Source organism: Metarhizium robertsii (genome assembly GCF_000187425.2).
Source record: "Metarhizium robertsii ARSEF 23 chromosome Unknown MAA_Scf_12, whole genome shotgun sequence".
NCBI lineage: Eukaryota > Fungi > Ascomycota > Sordariomycetes > Hypocreales > Clavicipitaceae > Metarhizium > Metarhizium robertsii.
Genome location: NW_011942152.1, coordinates 267,929 through 283,025, shown reverse-complemented (window position 1 = coordinate 283,025; position 15,097 = coordinate 267,929). Strand labels below are relative to the sequence as shown.

The 15,097-nt window shown below is 50.9% G+C and overlaps 4 protein-coding genes across 4 annotated transcripts; 3 read left to right on the top strand and 1 right to left on the bottom strand.

Annotated features, from left to right (window-relative positions):
• Positions 1-1,262: 1,262 nt before the first annotated feature.
• On the top strand, positions 1,263-6,038 carry MAA_00160 (Pfs domain protein; the record flags this gene model as incomplete). The annotated part of the gene is made up of 5 exons (XM_007818158.2): positions 1,263-2,431; positions 2,491-3,140; positions 3,194-3,835; positions 3,889-4,863; positions 4,963-6,038. The coding sequence occupies 5 exons, from the start codon at positions 1,263-1,265 to the stop codon at positions 6,036-6,038; spliced, it is 4,512 nt and encodes a 1,503-aa protein (XP_007816349.2).
• A 750-nt stretch (positions 6,039-6,788) lies between these two features.
• Positions 6,789-8,068, bottom strand: MAA_00159 (LysM domain protein; the record flags this gene model as incomplete). The annotated part of the gene is made up of 3 exons (XM_007818157.1): positions 6,789-7,347; positions 7,429-7,525; positions 7,600-8,068. 3 exons carry the CDS (start codon positions 8,066-8,068, stop codon positions 6,789-6,791), a joined length of 1,125 nt encoding a protein of 374 aa, XP_007816348.1.
• A 640-nt stretch (positions 8,069-8,708) lies between these two features.
• MAA_00158 (chitinase) lies at positions 8,709-9,560 on the top strand (the record flags this gene model as incomplete). The annotated part of the gene is made up of 1 exon (XM_007818156.1): positions 8,709-9,560. One exon carries the CDS (start codon positions 8,709-8,711, stop codon positions 9,558-9,560), a length of 852 nt encoding a protein of 283 aa, XP_007816347.1.
• Positions 9,561-10,128: 568 nt separating this feature from the next.
• Positions 10,129-15,048, top strand: MAA_00157 (chitinase; the record flags this gene model as incomplete). Its single annotated transcript, XM_007818155.2, has 6 exons — positions 10,129-11,505; positions 11,567-13,171; positions 13,288-13,471; positions 13,543-13,666; positions 13,769-14,317; positions 14,466-15,048. 6 exons carry the CDS (start codon positions 10,129-10,131, stop codon positions 15,046-15,048), a joined length of 4,422 nt encoding a protein of 1,473 aa, XP_007816346.2.
• Between the last annotated feature and the right edge of the window lie 49 nt (positions 15,049-15,097).

Here is a 15,097-nt window from a genome sequence, read left to right as displayed (position 1 = left end):
CGTCTTAAATGCCCCAACCTCGATATGCCATGCGATGCTGACGCCTTACACGATAAAGGTAGGTTGATTCATGGAAGAAACGTCTAGATAATCATCGCGAACTACGATAAACCCGGTGTATCAGACACACGGCGATGTAGCCGCGTCAAAACAAGAAACGAAACTCCTAGACTGTGGCTATGTGAAGTTTGAACGGCTGAAGTCGTTGGGGTGACACGAAAGAAGCGAGCCAATACCCTAGGTACCCGCAGGGCCATACCGTGAGACTGATTCGGCCTGGCAGTATCGATACCAAGCCTGCTTTCTGCCCAACGTGAGGCCTTCAGCTCTTCATCCATCTTCCTGCACGGATGCCTGATGAACATTTTCCGCTCGTCGCGCCGCGTCGGCCATTGGAAACATCAGTGATTCTTCAAAACAAGTCAGAGACCATTATTGGCTATTTTACTACTTATTCCACGGCCTCGACTCACCTTGCGTCTGCCAAATCTCCATCCGCAATTCGCAATTTCCGACGGCATCACAGATCAATTGATCCTGAGTAGCCACCACCGCCTTTGCATCTGGACGTGGTTGTAATCGCCTGCGGCTAGAACCCCGGGCTCTCTGCCCGTGTACGCGATCCATGTATGTGTTTTTACTTTACTGGCTTCGGGCGCATTGGCCAAGACCCCAGGCTCTGATGTTGACATTGCGCCTCGACGGCCACAAAAACATTGAAGCCACTCTAGGGCCGAATGTGATATGCTAACGATATATCGCGCAGGGACAGGCCTTCTCAATTCGGAGAACACGATCCCTGTCACTCGATTACAGAAGGCACATCTAACTCATCGGAAAACCTACTAAACCGTGATGGCTTCGAGTATTTATTGCAGACAGAACCCCCTTATGACGGTCAAGACAACATCTACCCCCTGAGCGCTTTCAGCGTGGGTGGGTTTGACGGTTGGGGACAAGACACAGGCAGCGGCAGGGCTTGGCCGTCTAGAGACGAAAACAGAGATCGAGATTGGAGAAAGTCGCGAGACTTTAGCTCTCGTCGCTCACCGCCTAGAGGAAGACGGAGTCGAACACCCTCACAGTGTTTTTACGACAGAGACAGAGATGAGCTTTTATCAGATGGCCCCGGACCTCATGATATATCCCCGGGGTTACGTTCAAATCCTCCTCAAGGTACCCCGCTCAACTATAGGCTGCCCGACGCCTTACGTATAAATTCTCCCCAACCACTCCCGTTAGACTATGAGCCGCCGTTTGTAATGCAGACTTTTGAACACAATGGTGGCTTCAGGAGTGGGGTACTAGAAAGAGAGAGTGATGATCGTTACGGCGACCGATATCCTCGAACTCGATCTGAAGAGGCTCAATGGAATCAGGAGAACCGTGCCCCCGGAGATAGAGGCTCCCCAGGGGCAGACACAATCAGGCGCAGTCCCTGGGAGGGCCACGAACGCAACCACCCGTCAATGTCTCAAGAGCCGTCAGCCCAAGACCGAGCCGTTTCTCCGCCTCCTGTTGCACCCTCGGCTCCGGCATTTGGATCTGTTCCAAGTTGCACTGGGAGTAACTCTGCCTTTATCCCTGCCCAAGTTTGTCACGGCTTTAACCTGCACCATTTTCCAACAATTCCTCCATTTGTAGCCCCCGCCCAAGCACAGCAGTCGGAGCCTGAGACAAACTGGCCTGAACCAGTGCGTGATTATGTCAAGAGGTCTTTTCTCCCCTTTAACAACGATCCATCGGTGTCTCGTGCAGAAGTCGATGCTACGCTTGCGGAGACGATTACAACAGCTGCGAAAAACCGCACTTTATACACGACACAATTGTATGACATTCCCTTAAGTCGCACGCCGTGGTTCGAATCCGTCGTCGGCTCCGGGAAAAGAACGTCTTCCGATTTTTCCCACGGCGGATCAAGCCAAAACTCACCATACTGCAGTACTGAGCCTACTGAACCAGCGACCCTGGAACTAACAATATTGTCTGGTCAGTCAGGACTAGGCCACCAGCGTGATGGTAGAGAAGGAGATCAAGAGTTTGAGCAGTGGCGGCCTTTCAACAATGACGAGGACTCTAATTCACGAGGATCCAGCAATGGGGCACGATCAAACTACAGTACTAACTCAGAACAGGTCGAAGGTGTTTCATGTACTGGAGAATTTGGTTATGAAGCTCAATTTTCGGACGATGCAGACTCGATATACACAGCAGATCCTGATGTTCCGCTATCTAAGAAGAACGCAAATATCTTTTGGCTTGCGGACGACTTGTTTAACAAGGCCTTTACGGAGAAGCCCGATGAGGACGGCCTAGACAGAATAGAAAAATTGCTTCCTCAACTTCTAAAGACGTTTGCTATAAAGGTTGGATCTGGTGGTTCAACGCAGATATATAGAGACGTGATGGTATTTGTGCGAAGGCACAGAAGGTGGGTAGGGTTTATCCACCAATGTATCGTTGCCCAGGCTCTAATTTTACAACACATAGTGAAATTACCAAGGCCATGAGGGATAGGTATAATGAGGAGAATAACCTCCGCTCCGATGTTCTCGGGAATAATGTTACAAGAATAGATCCGGGAGATCTTGTCAGGCATTGGCGTCAGCACACAGATACATTAGAAGATCTGAATATTGCTCCTAATGAGATCTCGGAAGATATAAGCGATTATATCTATTACGAGGATCTTGACGAAGCCGACCCAGCCGCTGATTCTCTGCCAGAGCTTTCTGTTTACAAGGATTTTATATCGAAACTCCCCGAGTACAAATGGCTTTTGGAGCGCATCCAGGGAGCCCTGTACATGGATGATGCTGGAAATGTGCAGACTAATATCAGGAACACAATTTTACAACTCCTGCCCAGAGCCAAGAGAATCAGCAGAGAAGCAATACCACAAACGCATTATTTGACCTTTACTGCAGACTGGGACCTGTGTGAATTTCTACAAGAACAAGACTACTTGGATAGCCCCGAGAGAACACTGGAACGGGCTATTACAATTATTGGCTCGGAAACAGATGCTCAAGCAGCAACGACGACAGAGTATCTAGGTCAAACGTGGCCATCATCTGGCATTCACCTTTTACATGCCGTGAAGGCTGCGATGCAGGATACTTGCCCTGGACGATCGTTCTGTGCGTAACCAACATATAAACCTGAGTTTTTGGTATGCTAACCCTAGCTCAAGATTATCTACCAGATGGTACACAATTAATAGTCTGGTCTCTAGGGCCGTGTTTTAAGCTTGGAGTCGCCGGGATAGCAGAATCCATTGCAGAGATTGGAGAGCAGCTCGCTTGGCTCGGTTCGGCTCTCCGTTCATCCCCCTACCAGACAGGAATTGCTGTCGTCAATGCATTTGTGAGCAGAATGTGGACGAGTCCACTCAATGGGGTGACCCAAAGATCAGAATTTTTCTGCAATATCAATTTTAACCTCGACGCCGTCGATGGCACTGGCGAAATACCGAATGGCCAGTGCTGGCATGACTTATTCCGAAATCCAGTCATAGTGAAAGGCTATCCTATTCCGCGGAGGCCACTATCCAACATGGGGCTTGAAATCCGTCTAGATACCATGGCGCACTTGGCAGGAACACGTCATATCCAGCTCTTCAACAACAAGATATTCATCAAGGGCTTTTCGATCATGCTGGTTCCAACGCGGCATTCTGACAATATCCTTGTGTGGCACTTGCTCTTCAAAAAGAATGGAAATCGCATCTCATATCTCGACAACAATGGCCCTCACATTGAAGAAACTAATCTGTTTGATTTGGAAACAAATCGTCATATTCTTGGTTGGTCCTCGAGTGTGAGATATCTTACAGGTAAGAGTTCCATGCGACAGTGTAGCTTATTAGCCGGTGTTGATGTGTTTTAGGAGCTGCCGATGCAAATTATGTGATTGAAAGTTCCTGGTTGAAATGCCTTCATGAGAATTGCAACTTGAGTGGCAAGGTGGTAACCCCAGGCCGATTGATTAAATCTGATCATGCAGCAGCCCTGGGGAAAAGAGATGTGTCACTACAAGTCTCTGGCGATACGTACAGGAAAAAGCTATATGCTCTGTCCAAGGAGTACGTGGTGCTTTGGGACGTGGAGTGCAAACGTGGGTGGCTGGTGAATGGAGTGAATGCACTGCTCCATCTCCTGCGTGCATCTCTTGAGTTTAACAAATCCGATGATTTATCATTTGGATTCCTCTTCCAGTCTGACAAGTTTAGGGAAGCAAAGAACCCTTATACCGTTTCCGCAGCGCTTGAGGTTCTTCTGAATGCGTCGAACCTTGACATGGAACTTTACGAGGAAGATGAGAAGGACGAATCAAACGCAAGCATCAAGTACCGAATTCGTGATCGGGTCAATGATTTGTATGGGACCCTTGAAAAACTCATTGATTACCAAAGAAGTATAACAGGAGAGCGGCTCAAATCTTCTCCGCGGAAAGACCTTGAGGGCTGGGACTTCAAAGACATTGCAACAAACAACGAAAATCCCATCTATCCGTGTCTCGCAAAGTTGAAAACAATCGGCAAGGGATGGGTGGATTTTATCCGAGCTCTTAAGGCCGTCACAGTGTTTGGCAGAAACTTTGGTGCTTTACTTGACCCCGTCCCAGACCCTGGCAGGTGCAAGTACTGGAAGACGTTACCATTAAACAAGTATTATCTGGCTGCTAGTATGGAGGATCTGAGTAGGATTATGAGCCGCCTGGGGGATCCAAGAGCGAATCCCCCCCTACTGATAGGGTCAATTGTGTGGTATCCATCCAAGATCGCCACGAGATGTTCGTGCAGCGCCGACAGCGACGGCACGGTGAAGCATCGCGAGCTTGCTCAAGTTCTATGGCCATCACGTATGAGGGAGACACTGTGAAGAAGCACCCCCTTTCCGCTGAACAAGATTGGCGCTGTGGTATTTGGTCACAATGCACACATTAACTATATATGGAAAGATATCGGAGACCCTGACAAGGGAGAGCCTCCATTATCGGGTGAAGAGTCGGATGATGACCCTGCAGATAGCGGGATTGGCTCGAGTGTTCGTTTGCCCACCGAACCTGAGTCACAAGGTCATTCACCCACGAGCTCCAGTTCCGGTATTCATGCTCTTCAACACGAGCACTATAGGATAGGAATAATTTGTGCCTTGCCCAAGGAGTTGAAGGCCGTGAGGACCCTACTCGACAGCCATCATCAAGATCTACCAAGGCGACACAAAGACATGAATACATATGTCCTTGGCTGCTTAGGAGGTCAGAACATAGTTGCTGCTTGTCTTCCATATGAAGATTACGGTACGAATGCCGCTTCCAAAGTCGCCTCAGACATGGGGAAAAGTTTTACTAATCTGAAATGGTATTTCGTCGTTGGAATTGGAGGAGGAATACCTTCAGAAAAGCATAATATTCGACTGGGTGATGTTGTGGTCGGCACCAGTGTCATTCAGCACGATATGGGCAAAGCGATGCAAAAGGACACCAAGTTTCTAAGCACAGGAATCGTGAAGCCCACGGCCACTGAGCTACGGACTGTAATCAGTCTCGTTGAGTCTGAGCGAGACGGCTGTCAAGTTTTCATGGAAACTTGTATAGAATTCATGTCCAGAAGGTCGGATGCCTATAAAAAACCTGAGCAAGACCACGATAAGCTGTTTGAACCTCATGCTATACATGAAGATGGCCAAGAGACATGTAGAAACTGCAAGGGCTCATACTTTTCCAGAGCAACTCAGGAGTCCGGGCCTCGTATACATTACGGTCGCATTGCCTCTGGGAACCAGGTTATAAGGGATGCAGTGATGCGGGATCGCATTCGTGCTCAAACCGGCGCTTTATGCTTTGAAATGGAAGGCGCTGGCGTCATGACAACCGAACACTGCTTGATTGTTCGAGGAATATGCGATTACGCGGACTCGCATAAGAATGACGAGTGGCATGACTATGCAGCGGCGACTGCTGCTGCTTATACCAAGTACTTTCTCCTCCGCATGGGCAGCTCTGCCGTGTACGATCCCAAAGCGGATCAGTAAAAGAAGCGACAGGCCTCGGTTTTGGACGATGAATCTTGTCGAAGAACCAGATTTTGGTGTAATTAGGATTAAAACGGAAAACGCTCCATCTCTGTCTCCGCTGGCTTATATACTGCCACTTGCAAGAATTGTCACCTTCAAACACCAACTTATTATATATAAGTTATCAAGTTGTTTATTGAGTTATTTGTTATTTCCATCTCAAGACGAGTAATAATACAAGCATAATATAAGTATCATATAAGCATAATATCTAGTAGTAAGGTATTAGGCTATACTAAGCCAAGAATAGTAAGAGACTAAAAGAATAGACCGTCTACCGTCGACGTATTATGACGCGTCAGACACACTAATATAATTGATGATTCATCGCGGCCCGCTAGCTTAAGCCATCTCGCGATAGCCTCAGCCATTGTCACACGGCGACACGGGGGCTACGGTCACGGGATTAGGGCAGAAGAACCTCGCCGATTTCTTGTATAAATAGACCTCTTTGGTCCCTCAAGGCCTTGGGGAAAACCAAGGACCTTTGATACCAAAGACTTTTATTAGATGAATTGAGTAATTGCTCCTAGCTCCTAGCCCTTGTCACAGCCATATATACAAGTGATAGTTGGTGGTAATTGTGGCAAAGTTTCCAGATTCATAAACGAGAGAAGTAAGTCAGGCGGACTACTCTTGCTGATCGAGACATGCGATGACGGATAGTCCTTTCTCTATTCTTTCTGGAGATTCTATCTGTCTCCTGGTCTAGCATACATTATTGGCTGGCTCCGGGTCAAACGTACAGGTGCCTTTGCTCACACAGTCGTCCTTTTCGCTGGCACACCTTACATGTAGCGACTTGAACTTCCAGCCTTCGGTCCACATCTTACGACATGTGTCTCTGCTGGTATATCCATAGCCGAACCACTTGCCAGTGCAGCCCGGCTGCTCCCAGTAACTGATTTGTATTTGGCCGTCTGGGCAGATACCCTGTGGGATCGCCTTGACAGACCCTACCCGGCAGTCCGTGTTGATACACGCACCATCCTCGTGCATCTGAACGCTTTGGGTATTGTGTACGTCACCAGTACAATCGATATAGTAGTAGGTGGAAAGGGTGAAGCCCACCACCCCGACGCAGGCGTATGCATTTGCCCACAGCCCCTGGCAGTTATTGCCCACATCTGGATTCCATTTCATGAAATCAGCTAGAGAAATGTCGTTCTGGGCCGCAATGTTGGCACATGTATCGCCGCTGTTCACCCACTTGAATCGACTACAATAAGAGACCATGTTTGGCTGCGTGGGCTGAGGAGTCTCAATGCTAAGATAGTTTGTGTTAGCGCTGGTATGCCACGGTCCCATCTTTTGCGGATGGATAGTTTGAGGTCTCGATGTAGCTTACCCATTTGCCGGCTTCGTGGGTGTTGGTGTCGGTGGCGTCGTGACCGCACCAGGAACACCAACGCAATAATAGTAGCCGAGCCAGAGGTTGGTACATTCTATCACAGGTCTGTTAGGCTACTTTGGATACCATTACATCTTTTGCTTCATACGGTGAGAATAAATGACCTACGGGTGTTGACGGAAGGGTTCCAAGCATAAAACTGAGCCGAGCTGAGGCCAAATTTAGCCTCGATACTATCGCACTGGTCGCCCTCTGACACACGATAAAACTTGTCGCAGTTAGGCGCCAATCCAGGCTGCGTAGGGGAGTTTTGAGACGACGAAGTGGTCAGTGTCGACGTCGATTTGGTTGTGGTTGTCCTGCCCGAGGTGGAGGATTGGGTCGTGGTGTCTGGTTCTGTCGACACGCTGCCTATAACACAGTAGTTTTGGCCAACCACGAGGTCGGGGCACTGGATCCCTGGGTTCAACGACTTTAATTTGGCCATGTCGAGGCCCCAGCTCTTGCAGAAGGAGTCGCAAGTATCTCCATTGCTGGCAGGGGTAGAGAAGCTGCAGACAACGCCTCGCGGACGCAGCTCACTGGCGCAAAGCAGCCATGGGAGACAGGCCTTGACGAAAAGCGACTTGAGATGCATGGCTTCAAAACAACGAGCGTCAAGAGTCAAGGCGCTGGTAGGGGCATGTGAGATAGTTGGCCGTGAATGGCACGTTGACGGCAACCCAGGTTATACATATGCTTTCGTCAACAGGCACATGTGGGATTGTTTGCAGAAACTGACTCTTCTACTCGGGAAACTATTGATACTACCAGACAGTATGCAAGCATTCGCAACGCACTGCTTTTTGGTTGCCTACATGCACTTTAGGAATAAAGGCCACCCGGCCGTCATCCCGGTCCTTGCATGGAGTCGATCCACGCCATGCATGTTTGTGGGGTTAATTCCCATTCATCAAGGCCGAGCGGCCTGATGTCCCAGATTTTGGCACGAGGGCAATTTCCGAACTTGGTCTATGGTTGGCCGGTTGGTTCGCGATGCTACTCGGCTGCAGCCGAATGGTCACACTCCCAGCCGTGTTGGTTCTGACGGATGACGGGCACATGACCGTCAGGACGCTGGAGGCCGAAAAAACATCCCATTTCAGTTTTCCGTATGCCCCGGTGCCAATAAATACTACGCAAGTCGCTCACGAGCCACAGCCCCATGCTCGACTCCTGCTCCTGCGTCCAACCTGCCGCGCTCGCCCACGGACTTTGGTCTCCTCTCTCTGTTCACAATGGCCGTTTTCGGCCAGATACTGAGCCACATGGTCCGGCGTTTTCTGTTTCTGGCCTGCTGTCTCTCTGTAGCCGCGGATGCCTCAAAACCCGAGACGGTCGAGGTGGACTTGGTCTTCCCTCACAACGACACATATGCACCAGCCGCGTTGATGCCGTTGGTCTTTGCCGTTCAGAACTTTCCTGCTAGTCGCCCGCTATTCCTACAGATTGACTTTGATATCTTCCACACTCCGTCGTGGAATACAACCATTCAACAGGGCATCATTTTCCTGAATCATGCCAACTACTCCACCAACGCCAGCACTTTGCATTTTGTCTACGACTGGACTACTCGGCTCAACAACACCGAGGGGAGCTGGGCAATGTGGTGGGGAGTTTATTCAGCAAACTGTACCGATACGGGCCGGGCACCTGGTCCGCTGAAACTCGATCTGAACTACAAGCGGAATCTCGTCCACTTCTCTACCAAACATGGTGCCCAGCAGCCCGATCTCGTCGCTGCTTCCAAAGACGGTGTATGCGACAAGACAACTGGAGTCGCTTTCAACATTACTGAGGTGAAGGAAGTGTCGTGGTTCAATAGACAATCCGTGGACCATGACGTTTGCCCGATTCTGGCGCCAGAAGCCCCGAAGCCAAACCCTTGCTTGGCCAAGGTCAACGCCACCACAGCATCAAGCATCTTGTATGACATCGAATCAAACGCGTGCATGAAGGGCCTCAACCCAAATGTCACCTGTCCGCCTAAGCCGCAAGGTCAGAGCGCGGGCACGCAGATCTTGCCATATTCATGGGGGCAAATATCGTGGCTGGTGTTGGCGCTGGCAGGACTCGCCAATTTAGTATAATGAGCTTACGGATTTGACCGGATTTACAATAAGAACATATAATTACAGCATTAGTCTGTCCATAAATAGCGGAATAATTGTCCTGGTAGGGAACGGGGCGGCAAATACATTCGTAACGAAACGAGCCAAACTGGTTGAGTGCATCCAATAAAGTAAGCTTACATATTGGGACCCATGATAATACTCAGCTGCATAGGGGTTTTCGCAACACTTAAAAAAGATAGACAGTGGGCAAAGTTAGATGGGCCCGGACGGGAAGCTGTCGTGCCCGCGTAACAGCCCGACGAGAGATAGTTTCACGTCGTCTCGAGGATGAGTTACACTAGAAGCGGTAAGAAATTAGGTATCCATCACAGACATCTCCGCAGACGGGACACAAGACAAAGATTCCATACTGTGTGCCTGTGTTGGGTATACAAAGTCTTGGCGCTGTCTGATGAGTTGGTTGTCCATGGGGCACAAAAGGGCGACTCTGGGACGTGTGGATGTCGGGAACAGAGTATCTGAGATTGGTCTGTTTTTACATGGTACAGTAGGAATCTCAGAATCGATGGCCGCGTCTTGGTTCATGTCGGTGGCGCTGCTTACAGCCATCGGCCACTTGCTCTCTACCAACCTTGCTATAGCTTCTGCCCAAGCAGCCTTCAGACAACCTGCCAGCCCAGGCTACTCTAGCAGAGATGCCTGTCCAGAGCGTTGCGTTGTTTCCGGGTCGAGTTCCTCCAACTGGTCAGTTTATCACAACTTTGGCCAATTCCAGTCGTGTCAAGAGACCTTGTTCTACGAGTTCAACATCCACGACAACGTTGACGACGCAAAGTCGCTTCATCGCATCTATTCTTGTGCCTCGTATGGTTCAGACTGGGACAATCTGCCCGGGACCGCGGCAAAACTACCGGTAAAGCTCTTACGCAATGCCACATATGAAATTGGATGGCAGGCCGATGACGTTACGGGACGGTCCTCGGTTGGGGCCGTCGTCGTTTTGATCAAGCAATTACGTCAATACCTCTCCAATGGGCACGGATCTACGAACGAAACGACTTTCTCATTTGCCCAGATAGGCCAGACGGCCATTGGCATCTACATTGGGAAGGGGCTGCAGAATGAGGGCATCAGTTCATTTGCGCTTCAAGCATTAGAGGACAAGGTCTACTCTTCCAAACTCCAAACTCCATATGTTGCCATGCAAATGTGCGCTCCGGATCGTGGCAGAGACCACATATTCGGAGTCATGGCCACTAGCAACGGCACCTTTAATCCTATTCAGAATGCTATCAAAGCCTGGGCGAGGGCCGACTGTCTGTCCTTCAATGAATCCAGCAATTTCACCGGCCCAGCCTATTTTATCACTCCGCCTTCGTCAGCAATGAACACTACATTCTCCAGGAATCGAGAGACCAACTCCACAGAGGATTTCAAGTCCCGAATCTCTCCCTTCTCAGCTCGTGCTGATTGTAGGACGGTCCAGGTACAGGGCGGTGATAGTTGCGCAGCTCTGGCTCAGAGATGCGGCATATCCGGAGCAAATTTCATGGAATACAACCCAGGCTCCAACTTTTGTGCTTCTCTTATGCCAGGACAGCACGCCTGCTGCTCGTCCGGATCCCTACCCGACTTCACGCCGAAACCCGGCGCAGACGGCTCATGCCACGTATACACGGTTCACACCGGCGACAGCTGCTCAAGCATCGCCGCCGCCAACAGCATCACCATCAAGGACCTCGAAAGGTATAATAAGAAAACATGGGGCTGGAATGGATGCCAAAACATCTGGGATGAAATCCGCATATGCTTGAGCTCGGGAACACCACCAATGCCGGCGCCTGTGACCAACGCCGTCTGTGGCCCGCAAGTCCCGGGGACTCAACCGGCAGCCGCCGGAGCCGACATTTCTCAGCTCAATCCTTGTCCTTTAAACGCCTGCTGCGATGTCTGGGGCCAGGTAAGATGTCCTGCTCACAAAGGGACGAAGTAACGTTGCGCTGACTTGACTATCAACAAAGTGCGGCACCACAACGGAGTTTTGTGTAGATACGAGCACGGGGGCCCCGGGAACCGCCGAGCCCGGCACAAACGGCTGCATTTCAAACTGCGGCACCACCATTGTCCGCGGCGATGCACCGGCCGTGTTCCGAAAGATTGGCTACTTTGAAGGCTATAGCTTCAGCAGCCGCCAGTGCCTCTATCAGGACGCCCTGCAAATCGACGGCTCTCAGTACACACATGTACACTTTGCCTTTGGCATGATCACGCACGACTATCAGGTTCACACCGGAAATGCCGAGACGACGTACGAGTTTGAAAACTTCAAGCGGCTTCAGGGGGCAAAGCGGATCTTGTCGTTTGGCGGCTGGGACTTCTCGACGAGCCCGGAAACGTATACCATCTTCCGCGAGGGAGTCAAGGACGCTAACCGCTTGACTCTGGCGACCAACATTGCCGACTTTATCAAGAAGCACGACCTCGACGGCGTCGACATTGACTGGGAGTATCCGTCCGCCCCTGACATTCCGGACATTCCGCCTGGGTCCAAGGAAGAGGGCATGGACTACTTTAAATTCTTGGTGGTTCTCAAGAACTTGCTCGGTGGCAAATCCGTCTCCATTGCTGCACCTGCGTCGTATTGGTATCTGAAGGGTTTCCCCATCCGGGCCATGAGCCTGATTGTGGACTACATTGTCTTCATGACCTATGATCTTCACGGCCAGTGGGACTCGCAGAACCAGTGGTCGCAAGTCGGCTGCCCCTCGGGCATGTGTCTACGCAGCGGTGTCAACCTGACCGAGACGATAAACTCTCTCGTCATGATCACCAAGGCGGGCGTCCCCTCGGGCAAGATTGTGGTTGGGGTGACGAGCTACGGACGGTCCTTTGGCATGGCGCAAGCCGGCTGCTACGGCCCGGACTGCTTCTACACGGGGGGTCCTCGCGACTCTCATGCGGCAAAGGGCCGATGCACAGACACGGCTGGCTACATTGCCGATGCGGAAATCAAGGAGATTGTCAAGGACTCGAGCCGAGTGAACCAAAACTTCCTCGACGGGCCGAGCAACAGCAACATCCTTGTCTACGATGATATCCAGTGGGTTAGCTACATGAGCCCCGAGGTCCGGAGCACGAGGACGGTGATATACAAGACGCTCAACATGGGGGGGACAACCAACTGGGCCATCGACCTGGAGGACTATCACAATGTCCCGCAAGACTCTGCGTCACCCAGCTGGGCCATCTTCAGGGAGAATATCAAGGCTGGCCGAGACCCAGACCAGAAAGGGGAGCGGCATGGGAACTGGACCAGCTTGACTTGTACGGACCGAGCTGTCGTGGATAACGACAACTTGACGCCGTCTGAACGGTGGAGCAGATTAGACGCCGCCGACGCGTGGAAGGACGTGATAGACATATGGAAGACGTACTACCGGGGAAAGTCAACCAAGACGTTTACCGAGGCCGTCAGCAACATACTACATGGTCCCCAGGGAGTCGACTGCGGGACACTGCAGTCTTCTAGTCACTGCGACAATACCAAAGAATGCACCGACTTTGTGGGATCAGGTACCGGTCCGGCCGGCTACGAGATTTTCAACTCTTTTGTCACGATTCACGGGGTAAGCATCAGTCCAATTGTTTGATTATCCATCATAGAGCGGGGAACCGTGTCCTTCAAACTTGTTGACCCTGTTGTTTCACTGGCTAATCCTGGATGCGGCGTTGCGTTTTGAAGATGTATGCGGACTTTCAGCAAGCCCTGACTGCCGAGGCGGCCACGTACATAGACAATGCGCTTGTCGACTTTGAAAACAAGTTTGCGCCAGTACCTCCGCCTCCGGATAACCAGTGGCTTTTTCTCCTGATCGATCTCATTACGCTGGGCGTGAGTATGGCCGCGGGGCCGTTCTTCAATTCCTGTAAGTGCCTTCCGTCGCTCGACAACCGTGCGTCAACAGAATCTAATCACAAGGTGTGACTGCTTCTACAGTTTTATCAGGCCTGTCGTACTTTGCAAAGAATGGCGCCGCGGCAGGCAATCTCAAGGACACCACCATGACGCTCATCGGGCAAAGTACAACGATAGCCAAGGACATGCTAAGCACTGGATCGAAGTAAGTTCCTCACCACATGCCCTTATTTCTAAGCACCCTCCTCATTCAAGCGTGACCGCGTCCGACTTGTCAACATGACTAATTTGTAAATGCTGCGCCTAGTGATGCGTGGACGCCTGGAAAGCAAGCCGAGTTTTCTCACTACATGGGCCAAGCTCTCAGCGCCTGGGCCGATCTCTCGGAGCGCACGGTGAAAAAGATTTTTGACGGATCGGATGAAAGTATCGAGCTGCTGACCTCTCTCCTGTCCGATGGCAAGCTCATTGTCGGCAAGGACAGCAAGCTGCCGGGGGCTGGTGGCAACGCTGCCCTGAAGACGTTGATTGGGAAGGCCTTCTTTGCTTACGCCATACCTGCGATTTGGTCCGTCTCGGGCATGTCACCTTTCATCATCGACTCGGGCTTTGCCTGCGGCACAATTGACCCCATCGGCGGGTACATGAAGCCCGACGCCATGCACAAGTCATGGGCCTGCGTCGATGACAAGCTGTACTATCTCGCTACTCCCAAGGGCGGCGCGAAATACTGCTTCACGCCCATCGGCGGAGGTCCTCAGCAGTGCAAAGACAATACGTTCTCTGCGCTGCCGGGCATAGAATGGCTCGACGGATCATCGTTTGGGCAGGTTACGCTGTCTAATCTCATTACTGGGTGAGCCCTGATGTCTTTCTCCTTATGTTACTCTAAACCTCACTTCTAGTATCGCTCCAGAGTTGTACAATGCTCCGGCATACCTAGGGCACTCAATGATGGGGGCCGAGGCGTAAAACTCACGCGACTAACATTGGACCCTTGATAGATCCGTCAGAACGTACAAAAGCAACGGTAATCAAAACACCAACACGTCACCGGACCTTGGCAAGCTCGCGGACGCGGAAAGCCTCGGCCGCCAGGACATAACGGCACCTGGGTATATCCGCATGCCCGTCTGCAGCCCGGCCGTGGCCCGCAAGGCTTGGATCGGCAGCGACGACGGACCGGATACCACTGCAGCGGGCTATCCTTGCGTCGTGCCAAAGAATGACGATTACTGCGGCGACTCGACGTTTGTGGACCAAACAAGCGGTGCCTCTCCTCCCGTTTCCGACTGCCTCAAGCTCGTCGAGAAGATACAGGCCCGTCCTCAGCCTACCGATCACGAGATTGAGAATGCCATTGGGAGCCAGCATCAGATTGAGGAATATGGCGAGTGTAAATTTGGCGTGCAGGGCAACGGCAAGCACGGCAACATTGACTTTCACGTTGGTGGGCAGGACATTATCGATATTATTAACGATTCTATAAAGAGATTTGGCTCGTCTGGCCGGGTCGGTGCCAAGGGCAACATGGATTGTAAAGGGACAACTTTTAAGAGGCAGAATGTAAACTGGGGTTTATATTAAATACACGTAGATAATATCTAATTATATAAAACTATATAATAATATATAA